Source organism: Haliotis rubra, unplaced genomic scaffold, assembly GCF_003918875.1.
Source record: "Haliotis rubra isolate DU_JTF1 unplaced genomic scaffold, ASM391887v1 Scf2, whole genome shotgun sequence".
Lineage (NCBI taxonomy): Eukaryota > Metazoa > Mollusca > Gastropoda > Lepetellida > Haliotidae > Haliotis > Haliotis rubra.
Window position 1 is genome coordinate 6,152,660 of NW_025766002.1, and position 15,658 is coordinate 6,168,317.

Here is a 15,658-nt window from a genome sequence, read left to right on the forward strand (position 1 = left end):
GATATTACAAAAGGCTACATGCATAGTCAGATGCAATGTACGATAACATCTGCAGAACTACATGTATTACTTAGGTGCAATGTACAATAACACCCGCAGATCTACATGTAGTACTTGGGTATAATGTACAATAACACCTGTAGATCTACATGTAGTACTAGGGTATAATGTACAATAACACCCCCAGATCTACATGTAATACTAGGGTATAATGTACAATAACACCAGCAGATCTACATGTAGTACTAAGGTATGATGTACAATAACACCCGCAGATCTACATGTAGTACTAGGGTATGGTGTACAATAACACCTGCTGATCTTCATATAGGACTAGGGTATAATGTACAATAACACCTGCAGAACAACATGTAGGATTAGGGTATAATGTACAATAACACCTGCAGAACTACATGTAGTACTAGGGTGTAATGTACAATAAAACCCGCAGGTCTACAAGTAGTACTAAGGTACAATGTACAATAAAACCCGCAGATCTACATATAGTACTAGGGTGTAATGTACAATAACACCTGCAGATCTACATATAGTACTAGGGTGTAATGTACAATAAAACCCGCAGGTCTACAAGTAGTACTAAGGTACAATGTACAATAAAACCCGCAGATCTACATATAGTACTAGGGTGTAATGTACAATAACACCTGCAGATCTACATGTAGTGCTAAGGTATAATGTACAATAAAACCCGCAGATCTACATATAGTACTAGGGTGTAATGTACAATAACACCTGCAGATCTACATATAGTACTAGGGTATAATGTACAATAACACCCGCAGATCTACATGTAGTACTAGGGTATAATGTACAATAACACCTGCAGATCTACATATAGTACTAGGGTATAATGTACAATAACACCTGTAGATCTACATGTAGTACTTGGGTATAATGTACAATAATACCCGCAGATCTACATATAGTACTAGGGTATAATGTACAATAACACCCGCGGATCTACATGTAGTACTAGGGTATAATGTAAAATAACACCCGCAGATCTACATATAGTACTAGGGTGTAATGTACAATAACACCTGTAGATCTACATGTAGTACTAGGGTGTAATGTACAATAACACCTGTAGATTTACATGTAGTACTAGGGTATAATGTACAATAACACCCGCAGATCTACATATAGTACTACGGTATAATGTACAATAACACCTGCAGATCTACATATAGTACTAGGGTGTAATGTACAATAAAACCCGCAGGTCTACAAGTAGTACTAAGGTACAATGTACAATAAAACCCGCAGATCTACATATAGTACTAGGGTGTAATGTACAATAACACCTGCAGATCTACATGTAGTGCTAAGGTATAATGTACAATAAAACCCGCAGATCTACATATAGTACAAGGGTGTAATGTACAATAACACCTGCAGATCTACATGTAGTGCTAAGGTATAATGTACAATAAAACCCGCAGATCTACATATAGTACTAAGGTGTAATGTACAATAACACCTGCAGATCTACATATAGTACTAGGGTATAATGTACAATAACACCCGCAGATCTACATATAGTACTAGGGTGTAATGTACAATAAAACCCGCAGGTCTACATATAGTACTAGGGTATAATGTACAATAACACCCCCAGATCTACATATAGTACTAGGGTATAATGTACAATAACACCCGCAGATCTACATATAGTACTAGGGTGTAATGTACAATAAAACCCGCAGGTCTACAAGTAGTACTAAGGTACAATGTACAATAAAACCCGCAGATCTACATATAGTACTAGGGTGTAATGTACAATAACACCTGCAGATCTACATGTAGTGCTAAGGTATAATGTACAATAAAACCCGCAGATCTACATATAGTACTAGGGTGTAATGTACAATAGCACCCGCAGATCTACATATAGTACTAGGGTATAATGTACAATAACACCCGTAGATCTACATGTAGTACTAGGGTATAATGTACAATAACACCCGCAGATCTACATATAGTACTAGGGTGTAATGTACAATAACACCTGTAGATCTACATGTAGTACTAGGGTGTAATGTACAATAACACCTGCAGATTTACATGCAGTACTAGGGTATAATGTACAATAACACCCGCAGATCTACATATAGTACTAGGGTATAATGTACAATAACACCCGCAGATCTACATATAGTACTAGGGTGTAATGTACAATAAAACCCGCAGGTCTACAAGTAGAACTAAGGTACAATGTACAATAAAACCCGCAGATCTACATATAGTACTAGGGTGTAATGTACAATAACACCTGCAGATCTACATGTAGTGCTAAGGTATAATGTACAATAAAACCCGCAGATCTACCTGTATCACTAAGGTACAATGTACAACAACACCCGCAGATCTTCATGTCTAATAAGATACAATTGTTGAATTACACTTGCAGATCTCCATGCATTACTCAGGTACGCGGTACAGTTAAACCAAGTCATTATTATTTTGATTATATTCCGTCCCAGGTTCTGAAAGAATGAAATCAGCTATACACTCACTAACCATTTTGATACGCTCATCTTTGGGTTTATCAGTCTTATTTCACTCACGACATGAAGTCTCCATATCCCACTCCAGACCATTCTCTTCCCACAGAGGTTACTTGTCATATCTCCCTACGAACCTCTGTTCTAATACGGCCATATTTCCCGGTTCTCGTACAATCCCCTAGCGGCAAAAGATCGCAACACGAATTATTTCCCTTCTTTCTATCCAATCAGAACACGTGTTACATCGACTTAGATTCAACTTGACTAACACAAGCAAATGCGGGGCTACAAATATCCCCCATCTGCCGGGGACTTGTGTTGATGTTACACACAAGACGTTTAATGGCTAGCTTGTCCGTTGTCAACGAGGGCGATGGAGACGCCACTGATCCGCCATAACATGACTGAGTTCTGTCTAGAAGAAACGTTTGCGCATCGCGCAGGGGAAGAAGTTTAGTTTTCTCGAAGCATACGGAAATTACCGAGGCCTTGCAAATGATCCCTTTTGAAACAACGTCGCTGATTGCACAACTAAATCTGATTGCCTCCAATCACGAGTCTTGAACGCTCACACCATGAAAGGGCCGTACTAGAACAGAGGTTACGTAGGAAGATATGACAGGAGTAACCTCTGTGGGAAGAGAATGACTCCAGACCAGAGTGAGTGCATATTGCTCAACGCCGCACCTTTTGACCAGAGAAAGTACGTAAATATCCAGGTAATGAGTATTCTGTGCGACTATTCATGTCAAATCCATTGCCACAACACTGACGAGGGTCACTGATAACACTGCACTGTGGTTTGATCTGACCAGTGACTTCTTCAGACACAACCCACACAAGTTCGTCAAGGTTAGCTCACAGGTTTCATTCATGAGTATTCGAGAGTTAATGCCCTCATCTATAACACACACATATTAATTGGTGAACATCAAATGAAACATTTGTACAGTGACGCTTTGGTAACAGTCATGAGTCTACAGAGTTACCTCGTCACAGAACCATCAAGAGGTCCTTATTCAGTTCTGTTGATGCCTCTCATTTGGGGGATGCATTGGATACAGCCAGGCTTTGTCCGACTTGTGACTGTCGGCGTATTGTCGGGTGATAACTTGTTATAGGGCCAGTCATCCTATTCTTTCAATAGGGACCAAGTCATTTATATTTTTCGTCACTGACAAAATATACACAAAAAACTTAGTTAAGCACCCCCTGACATATCTCACGATTGAATGAGCCCCGATATTAACCCTCTGGGGCATATCTGGGACATGTTTGGTCGTCATGAGCAACAAAGGGATCATCCTCTACAGCACCCGGCCCAATTGGAAGCTACTTTACACGAGGAATGGCGTAGACTGCCCCCTCAGAGCACCAGGAGGCTGACAGGAAGTTACACTCTGTATTGACCTTGAATCGTGTAAGACAGGCAAAAAGCCACATTAAACATTAAACAAGGGCCATACTTGAACAAACATGGTTTTGTATGAAAATTAGTGTGTGTTTGTTTCTAAATGAGCAATTATCATCATAAAATCAACATGATTCCAATCATTTTGTCGTTTTTTATGGGTCAAATGATCATGCGGGTCAGAAAAATACTCATGTATTTCCATCGTGGTCACCACGAGAAGTTTTATGTACGTGTTGAAAACCTACTCACTGCAAAAATACAGGTGGTGCTTAATTAAGTTCTTTGTGTATATTCGTTACGTTGTCTCTTTTTTTTAGCAACATTTCACTGCCAACTTTGGCCAATTTGTTTTTCTGAATCACATTCCTCTTTCTCCAGGATATAACATGGCCATATGAACCAACTGGGTAGTAAAGTTACAAACGAATACACCAATCCCGATGGTATGTCTACAAGCCTTCTATAAATAGAAATAGGTCTGTGTGATGCCAAGTTTTGCAGCGTCTCTGGGACTTGGCGGCACCAGGGCCACGCTCTCCCCTGAGATAGACTTGTCCAGCATGTGTTCGCCGATCTCCTGGATCTGCTGCGCAAATTTGAATTTAAACTTTATGTCTCTATTGAACACTGGAGCCTTCTTTTCACACAGCCGCATTGCACTCTTCATCAGAGTGATGGGGAACAGGTCATGGCTGTTGAGAGCAAGCTGGAACGAAAGAGGCGACGAGAGCGGAATCTCGATCAATGTGAAACCGGAAGCGTTCAGTACGCATGCCACGACGGTTCTCTCCTCGAACGAGTCCAGTAGAGTGAACAGCCCTGAAAACTGAGTGAGCCTCGGTTTGTTTCCTCCGTACACATATCTGACCACCATCGGGAACTTCTGGCTGGTGATGATGTCTGCCGATCTTAGAGAAAGTTTCCCATCCATGAAAGGATTCGGTAGAATCTCAGTAAATTCACCCGGATGATTGATAGCAATGATGACGTCATTCTCCCGCTCATCTCGACACTTCAGATAATGCAGCTCTTGGACATGCAAGGAATTTTTGGCACGGATGACCTTGGGATCTGGTTTGACTTTGGTGGCTCCCATGATGACCTTGTCGATGATGAAGATGTTTCCAGGTGTGTACTCCACTCGGGGGTAGTCGCTGGTGTTTCTGTTAGGTGCTGACAAGTGGAACGCTGTGATGTTTGTGAGGTTGAGGAAGGCTGGAACTCGACAAGCGACGAGGGACTCGATGGAGCGATGGACTGTATGGTCCTTGGCCGTACGAGACTTTAATCTGACGAACCGTCCTGCAAGGAGAAGCGATACAGTCAACAAATAGCACATATGTATATAACCTACATAATGAAGACATGACTCGGATGTAATCCTGTTTTAGCAATATTCCAGGAGATACACCAGAAAGAGGCTTCACATACTGTTTTGTTGGTTTCCTTGTTATGGGAAATCCATGCAACATTCCAGTGATATAACGACTGCCTGTAAATCATAGAGTCTGAGGATGCAATCGGCTACGTTAGACCATCTGTTCCATTAAGTCCTACGTCCTCTTAGAATGAGTTTCCTGGTGACAAGTATTATTAGCAGGATTCACCATGCGTGTAAAACGTATTCGGGAAAATATTGGGTCACAAAATCGTATTATGGCTAGGGTGTTTGTTGTTTTACATTAAGAAATCATCTCTATCAATATAAATTGTGTGTCCGTATTATCAGCTGATCTTCCATGACCTTCTCAGTGATACCCAGATGATGAGTCCAGCGACAGCATGAACATACTCTCTATGCAAATGTAGATTTGGGTCAAATTGGGGGTCTGTGAAGGTGGGATCTGTCAGGAACATGAGTAACAAAAAAAAACAATACCATCGATATCATTGCCTTGTCGTTAATATGCAAGCACAGACCCATCACATATTTAGCTAAACAGTCTACTACCAGTCTCTTGCTAGAGGTTCTCCTACGTAACCAGTCCATCAACCTGCGATGATCTTCCCTACGTTTAAAGATGAAGTGTAACACTCCGCAACTATTGTTTACCATATGCTTCCAATCTATGGTCGCCATACTGTACTGTATATGCATGTATCAGATAGAACTAGATATATTTGTTGATATCTTGACATAAACAATATATATTTTACATATACACAATGTCGCGCTGCTGTTTCTTAAAGTTATTACTTCAATAAACGGATCAACATAACCGTTTGTCCTCTAATGCCGCTTTAAGGGCGCCGTCCTATGGCTCCCATGGCCATTGAGATGCTAATCTAGATTCTGATGCATGTGGGGAGTCCATTGGTCAGCACTCACTTCACTGACCACACTGTCTCTGGGTGTCGACTACAGCAGGATACTGACATGTACATGATGGCTATCTGTGTTATTGACCATCGATAACCACGGGAGATTTCCACGGCAGCATTATAGCTGTAGTGTGTACCCCAAGGACGCCGGGAACATCTATTCCCATCGACAAAAGGTCAGCTGAGAGCGATGAACGAGGTTGTTGTTGTCGTACAATTCCTGTAATCCCTTGGACTGACACCAGTTCCTATGCATACTTTGTCACTTTTTATAAAACGAATAGGTTTTCGTGATGTATCATAAACAGTGAAGTATGTGCTGCCTTTAAACCTACAATGGTCTTAAGTGTAGACAATTCAAGAGTGGGTGGAGCTTATGTGCCACGCCACATACAAGTCAATGTAGGTTTAAGGCCACAACGGACGTACAGTTAACTTCATTAATTGCACATAATTCTGTAGGCAAACCTTCAGTCTTGGAAAATATATTCATATAGTCTGTCGGGGTTAATATTTTCCCTTCCACCCACCCCTTTCTGCAATGCTAAAAACTCTAAATGAACAAAGTCTAGATTGTCTCAGGTTCAGTGTCTCCCATCTCACTGGGGCTCCTTTTCAAATTCAATGGAATTATTTGTTTCAATTAAAATTATATATAATCAGAGACTACGGGTCAGTCTAATACTTATACATTATAGTTTGATAGAAACAGGCAACTATATTTACCCCGAAAGAAGCCTTCGTGAGAACCTGTGAAAAATATATACTTGATTTATTTAGAGTTCTCGTTATAGAGTGAGGATTGCTCGGGTGGGTAAATATAGTTCGAGGACTGTTAGACAGACTAATAATTAGAAAGAAAGGATTGGCAAGGTTACTCATTTTGGTGTCATCGGTTTTAAAACAAATTGGTTTACTCGTTATGTACAATCAGCTTTAATCGCTTATCTTCAATGCTCAGTGTACAGCCCAAAATAAACACGGTACCTAGTCGTGTAATCCTCATCAAGACTGAAGCAGGTGAATCGAGGTCGGAAGTTGAAATATGGAAATGCTGACTTACTGTAATCCCTTCAGAATCAGGGTAGGGGAGATCACTCTATCTTCCCACTCGCTCACACCCCCACTCACATCTACGAATATATATGTATATTATCTGTGTAAGCGTCTGGGTGGAGTACGTGTTCACAATACTAATACTCTATGTTATACTACTTATGAGGGTGTGGAAGGCAAACTCTGCATGTACACCACAACTTTGTCCTCTAAGTGGTCGTGGCGTGGTGTCATAGTTTAAGGGCGACGTGGAAGTGGTCGTGAATCACTGTGCGGACTTGTGTCCCTTAGGCTGTTTAAATCCCAGATTCATTCTGATAATGTTTCGAGGTTTACCAACATATGACCTGTGTTCCTGTGCTTTTTTCTCGAGTGTTACACGTCTGGGCCTAGATTTTCGAAGCTCTCTTAGCGCTAAGATAGTCGTAGGTTAATGTTAATGTATGGCACTTACGACTATCTTAGCGCTAAGAGAGCTTCGAAAATCTAGGCCCTGATACCAGCAAAACGTCGGGCTTTCCTTCGACATTTAACGGACACACCGTAATATAAATGAAACAATTTCCATGGGGGCGTTGAATCAAACCCACTGTATAACTAAATGGAGTATGTAAAGAATAGGGACTTGTTGAAAATACTCCCTGCAGTGCAGATATACAGACTCAAAAAGAATATAATCCCCAGGAGACTCTCTGCATAATGAACAGGAATGTCGGATATCCCATTACACCTGCAGGTTGATATCTGCCTCACATGTCGCTCCATCATTGAGACACTCGTCAGCAATGCATGCATGAAGGACCGGCGTCAACACACCACCAACTACCTGTATCCCGGGGTCTGGTATATTGTGTTTGGTAATGAATGGACCATTGTGTTGTACATGGTTTATGTAAATGGTCCTAGAAGTCTCCCACTGTTCTGGTGCATGGCCGTGTATGAATATGTCAGTGTGCAATGTAGTCGCCGCTCAGGTTATGCACGTCGTCATGCACTGAGAAGACAAGATGGAATATAGTCTGTCTCACAGTCCCTGAACCACACTTTTTTCCCTACTGCCTAGCCCTCCCTGCAATGCTAAAACCCTATATGAAGCATGTCTAATTTCCTAAAGTTTCTGTCATCTCAGTGGGACTATTGTTCAATTTAAATGGGATTATTTGTCAGTATCAAAATTATATTCAGAGACTAAGCTTTGGTCTAGATAGACCACCGACTCTTAATCGGCCTAGACTGCCTTCACTGCTAGGGTCTGTACATTGTGTATGTCTTGATCAATGGACAGAGTTGTAACCAGACATTACTGTTATTAGTGGCGCAGTATTGTTAAACTGATGAATGGCGTTTAGCACAAGACTACAGTGGACTCTGTCTAAATGAACATCTGGGCACTTCTTCACTATCTCAGAAACAGCATTTATCCATGGGCAAAAAACATAACTTTAAACATTCGTTTCAGTATTTAAAGCATAATTTTAAATATCATTATTTAAGAATAAAGTATTACGGCGTCATTAATATTATTTAAAGTATTAAGCATATATATATATATATATTTAAGTATGAACACAACATTTTCTAAAGTATTGAGTTATCAAAATAACGTATTCAAATATCATAGCGTAAACATTATATCATGTGGTTTCCCACCATTATATTGAGTAAATACCATTTTCAGCACTCAAACAGGGACATGAATGTGATTGTACATGCGTTAAGTGTCTAATGGCTTACAAATCACGTTATAATGTTATTTTCGGGTGATACAGTGGTGCATCGTTAAAGTTGGAGTGGATGCGCGATCTGTTGCATACTTCCGGTACAGAACCCCGTGAGACTTAAGTCAGGTAGAGACACAGAAGATGTTTGTTGTTTACATTATTGTCCGAGTATTGCATTCTCTAAACGTTAGATCTGAAGTAAACCATACTGCACAAAGTGACATATACCCGTGTTTGTGGGTTTCACAAAAGCAAAAGAATTAACACGTGCAGGTCAAATGATTATGACAATGATATGGGGGAAATAATGTCTTGATTTTATCGTGCTGTATTCTCTAGCTGACACAATACACCTGGCCTCACACAATGTGCTGTATTGTCTAGCTGACACAATACACCTGACCTCACACAATATGCTGTATTGTCTAGCTGACACAATACACCTGGCCTCACACAATGTGCTGTATTGTCTAGCTGACACAATACACTTGGCCTCACACAATGTGCTGTATTGTCTAGCTGACACAATACACCTGGCCTCACACAATGTGCTGTATTCTCTAGCTGACACAATACACCTGACCTCACAAAATGTGCTGTATTCTCTAGCTGACACAATACACCTGACCTCACACAATATGCTGTATTGTCTAGCTGACACAATACACCTGGCCTCACACAATGTGCTGTATTGTCTAGCTGACACAATACACCTGGCCTCACACAATGTGCTGTATTGTCTAGCTGACACAATACACCTGGCCTCACACAATGTGCTGTATTGTCTAGCTGACACAATACACCTGGCCTCACACAATGTGCTGTATTGTCTAGCTGACACAATACACCTGGCCTCACACAATGTGCTGTATTGGCTAGCTGACACAATACACCTGGCCTCACACAATGTGCTGTATTGTCTAGCTGACACAATACACCTGACCTCAAACAATATTCTGTATTGGCTATCTGAATGAGACACCTGATCTCACACAATATTCTGTATTGGCTATCTGAATAAGACACCTGATCTCACACAATATTCTGTATTGGCTATATGAATGAGATAACCTGATCTCACACAATATTCTGTATTGGCTATCTGAATAAGACACCTGATCGCATGACACAGATTGGCTCAAGTTACGAATGCTAAAGTTTTACTCCCAAAGCTATTAAACAAGGAATACACAATATGGATCTGACACTGTGTGTCACGATACTCTACCGAACTGCACTGAAACTATAACAAATGTTACACACAGGTTAAGGTTCTATCTTGCATTTAGTTCTATGCAGGTGTACGATGTGCCTTGTCCTTTGTATCCATATACACTACCCTCCCGATCTGACAAGGCAAGCCCTTCCCCAACCCCTTCTATTTGTATCAGTCTATGGTACGTAATGGAAAATACTGCACAAGATAATTGACATAGTTATACACTGCATGAATTAAAACCGATACAATATTTTGTCTCCAACCCAAAAATGTCCCCTGCCCCCCTCCATCATCCCTTAGAAAATTAAACTGTCAACTGTCAACTGTCATCCCTCAGAGCATCTCTGCTTGTGTTGGTGTCCTTTCATACATCAGTATTTAATTTCCAGTGTAAACACAGCTTACATTTGTATAAAAAACAGAACCTGTGTGAACAAAATACTTTCTTAACAATTATCTAAGAATGTAAGTATTTTTGAGCGAACAACAGCTGTCCCCATCGCACGTATACTCAGTAGGGCAGTCTGTTAAACAAACTATTCGGAATTCAGTGAAGCACGCCACACTGGTGAAGTGTTTACACAGGCGAATATTGAGCTAAAAAATGAGTGAATGCAATTCAAATGGTGGGTTTATTTGGCTAGTAAATATCATTAGTCCGTCCATAGCGTTGACCATCAGAAACGGTTCTTTGAATGGCACAAATCCGATTGAACAATTATTTATCTTATCAAATAGAGCACATAGCATGTATTTGCATCCAACACACCTTCCATTGAAGGTCAATGTACGTGGCAGATTCAGTGGATTTTTTTGCTGATTAAGCGACATTAACTGTGAATCTTCGTGTCAGTGAATAATGACGTAAACACGCTGAATCCATAACATGACCTCGCCAGTGCAATGAAGGTTAATGAGTGAGTGAGTTTAGTTTCACGCCGCTTTTAGCAATGTTTCAGCAATAACATGGCGGGGAACATCAGAAATGGGCTTCACATATTGTGCCCATGGTCTCGAACCCGGGTCTTGGGCTAGACGAGCGACCGTCTTAACCACTAGGTTACCCCAGCGTCCCCGAAGCTGGATTCCTATAGTATTTAAGTTTGGAAAATGACATATGGACAACTTTCGGTGATTAACTTTCCTTTCAGTAATCATAATGGTTTAATATCTTAAACTTACGTAGTAGGTTATGGTAACTTTGAGTTAATAAGAGTTCTTCCAAGAGACATTATGAAATGCCTTTACCATGCATATATCATTTCACCGATATATTGTTTTACGTATTTAGTTTCTTGTGTTTTTTAATAATTCGTCCCTTTGTACATATGTAAAGTAGGGACACTGCCGCTCTACCGCAAGCATGAATCAACCATCACAGTATTAAAGCGTTAGACTTATACTAATATTAGCACTAAGATCGCTTTGTGGAACTGGGCCCAAGAGCAACTTGCCAAAACAGAGACGTCAAGAATTTGCTCCACTCTGGTTTATGGTAAGACACTATACTCTATGGAATCCTGGAAGGGACATTGTCGCGTTGTCGCCCTCTCAAATACAAGCAAAATTAACCAAAACGCGACACGCAAATGGGCGAAATGTCGCGTTGTCGCGATGTCGCGTGTCGCGTTTTGGTTTATTTTGCCTCACTTAACTTGTATTTGAGAGGGCGACAATGCGACATAGCGACAATGTCCCTTCTCGGATTCCATAATACTCCATCATAAGCACGGTTATATATATCAAACACTATCCCTCACAAAAGACTGCGTTGTAAGAATCTATGGCTGTTAGAGAGTAACATTGCCCACGGAGAAGACAGTAGGTGAATATATAATTTGGTTTCCACATCCAACTATGTGTGAAGTCTTTACTGTGTATACACCCATCTCTCGGAGATGTATACACAAGATATGTTTGCATTATGAACACAGATAATGGGGCATTAAAAAGACATGCGATGTAATGGGTTGACTAGGAAAAGCCCACCCGTGTATGTCAGTGTTACGGATAATTTAATCCACGATGATGAAGCGAAGCGGTGACTCATGGGATATGTATCGGGGTAGATCAGACTCACATGCCCAATTTGACAGCTGAATTACACCCAAGACGTTTGCGGTCACCATTAGTAACGAAGAGCCGTCATTCTGCCATCAGCAAACATAAAGGAACGGTTCTCTAAAGACTCATGAGCAATGATGTGTAGCTTTAACCTCAACCGACACACAGAATATTTTGAAACTTTTTTCAGTAAGTTCAGTCAAATGAAACTTGGCATATATGCCTTAAAACGCCTCACCCGACGTCCTACTTATGCCATAGTAACATATCCTCAACATATACCGGTTGTATTCCCAGATTTTATTGAGAAATCGGCAAATATCTGATACATGTATATAAGCTATAGAAGTTTGTGGCACTCTATGGTATAAATCGAATGTGGTTCTCTATAGCATAAGTCGGGTGTGGCACTCTGTGGTATAAATCGAATGTGGTTCTCTATGACATAAGTCGGGTGTGGCAATCTATGGCATAAATCAAATGTGGATCTCTGTGGCATAAGTCGGGTGTGGCAATCTGTGTCATAAATCAGGTGTGGCGTTCTATGGCAGGAGTCGGGTGTGGTGCTCTATAGCATAGGTCGGGTGTGGCGTTCTATAGCATAGGTCTGGTGTGGCGCTGTATGGCATACGACACATGTGTCACTCTATTGTATAAGACGGGTGTGGCGCTCTATACTCTGTGCAACAATGTTACGCTGTAAATCTTAAATGAACAAAATATCTGTTATTGAATAAAAACAACTTGTCTGATGATTGGTATTTAGGGAACGCCAGTAGTTGTTCAGCCTACATCTACGTCATATGAAGATACCGATAGGGATTGACAAAACGACAGATATATACTGATTATGGATGAAGCGAGAATTAACAGATCCGTAAAGTGTACGCATCGCACAAGCTGTAGATATATATTGACTCAACTGTGTGAGTGAGTGAATGAATGAGTAATATGGTTTTACGTAACGTTTAGCAATACGTGTGGGGAAACGAACCCGGGTCTTCGGCGTGACGAGCGAACGCATTGACCACTAGGCTAACCCATGGCCTCCATGCTTGCACGACCGAGGTGGCAATTGTTAGTTATGGTGAGAATAACCCGATGACACAATGACAAACCGTCCTCCCTCCCCGGATACAACAACCAGTCCTCCACACAGTACACGCAATTACACAGAGTAACGTGACTGTATGGACCATTGTATGACACATTATGGAGAGGTGTGAATCATAACGTCACACAACACGGACCATAGTATTACACATTATGGAGAGGTGTGAATCATAACGTCACACAACATGGACCATAGTATTACACATTATGGAGAGATGTGAATCATAACGTCACACAACATGGACCATAGTATTACACATTATGGAGAGGTGTGAATCATAACGTCACACAACATGGACCATAGTATTACACATTATGGAGAGGTGTGAATCATAACGTCACACAACATGGACCATAGTATTACACATTATATGAATCTTAACGTCACACAACATGGACCATAGTATTACACATTATGGAGATGTGAATCATAACGTCACACAACATGGACCATAGTATTACACATTATGGAGAGATGTGAATCATAACGTCACACAACATGGACCGTCACACAACATGTAACATTATGGAGAGATAACGTCACACAACATGGACCATAGTATTACACATTATGGAGAGATGTGAATCACAATAACGTCACACAACATGGACCATAGTATTACACATTATGGAGAGATGTGAATCATAACGTCACACAATATGGACCATAGTATTACACATTATGGAGAGATGTGAATCATAACGTCACACAACATGGACCCATAGTATTCACACATTATGGAGAGATGTGAATCATAACGTCACACAACATGGACCATAGTATTACACATTATGAGAGATGTGAATCATAACGTCACACAACATGGACCATAGTATTACACATTATGGAGAGATGTGAATCATAACGTCACACAACATGGACCATAGTATTACACATTATGGAGAGATGTGAATCATAACGTCACACAACATGGACCATAGTATTACACATTATGGAGAGATGTGAATCATAACGTCACAACAACATGGACCATAGTATTACACATTATGGAGAGATGTGAATCATAACGTCACACAACATGGACCATAGTATTACACATTATGGAGAGATGTGACCATAGTATTACACATTATGGGAATCATAGTATTACACATTATGGAGAGATGTGAATCATAACGTCACACAACATGGACCATAGTATTACACATTATGAGAGAGATGTGAATCATAACGTCACACAACATGGACCATAGTATTACACATTATGGAGAGATGTGAATCATAACGTCACACAACATGGACCATAGTATTACACATTATGGAGAGATGTGAATCATAACGTCACACAACATGGACCATAGTATTACACATTATGGAGAGATGTGAATCATAACGTCACACAACATGGACCATAGTATTACACATTATGGAGAGATGTGAATCATAACGTCACACAACATGGACCATAGTATTACACATTATGGAGAGATGTGAATCATAACGTCACACAATATGGACCATAGTATTACACATTATGGAGAGATGTGAATCATAACGTCACACAACATGGACCATAGTATTACACATTATGGAGAGATGTGAATCTTAACGTCACACAACATGGACCATAGTATTACACATTATGGAGAGATGTGAATCTTAACGTCACACAACATGGACCATAGTATTACACATTATGGAGAGATGTGAATCATAACGTCACACAACATGGACCATAGTATTACACATTATGGAGAGATGTGAATCATAACGTCACACAACATGGACCATAGTATTACACATTATGGAGAGATGTGAATTATAACGTCACACAACATGGACCATAGTATTACACATTATGGAGAGATGTGAATCATAACGTCACACAACATGGACCATAGTATTACACATTATGGAGAGATGTGAATCATAACGTCACACAACATGGACCATAGTATTACACATTATGTAGAGATGTGAGTTATAACGTCACACAACATGGACCATAGTATTACACATTATATGTGAATCATAACGAGACATGAATCATAATGTGAACCATTACGTCACACAACATGGACCATAGTATTACACATTATGGAGAGATGTGAATCATAACGTCACACAACATGGACCATAGTATTACATTATTATGGAGAGATGTGAATCACATTATAACGTCACACAACATGGACCATAGTATTACACATTATGGAGAGATGTGAATCATAACGTCACACAACATGGACCATAGTATTA

The 15,658-nt window shown here is 40.3% G+C and overlaps 1 protein-coding gene across 1 annotated transcript in view; it reads right to left on the reverse strand.

The window, feature by feature from the left end:
* Window positions 1-4,182: 4,182 nt before the first annotated feature.
* Window positions 4,183-15,658, reverse strand: part of LOC124275427 — a 32,954-nt gene continuing 21,478 nt past the window's right edge. Inside the window, exon 2 of the mRNA XM_046710993.1 lies at window positions 4,183-5,244. Within this exon, the coding sequence (XP_046566949.1) occupies window positions 4,403-5,244 (842 nt within the window). The 3' untranslated portion in view covers window positions 4,183-4,402. The remainder of the gene's footprint in view (window positions 5,245-15,658) is intronic.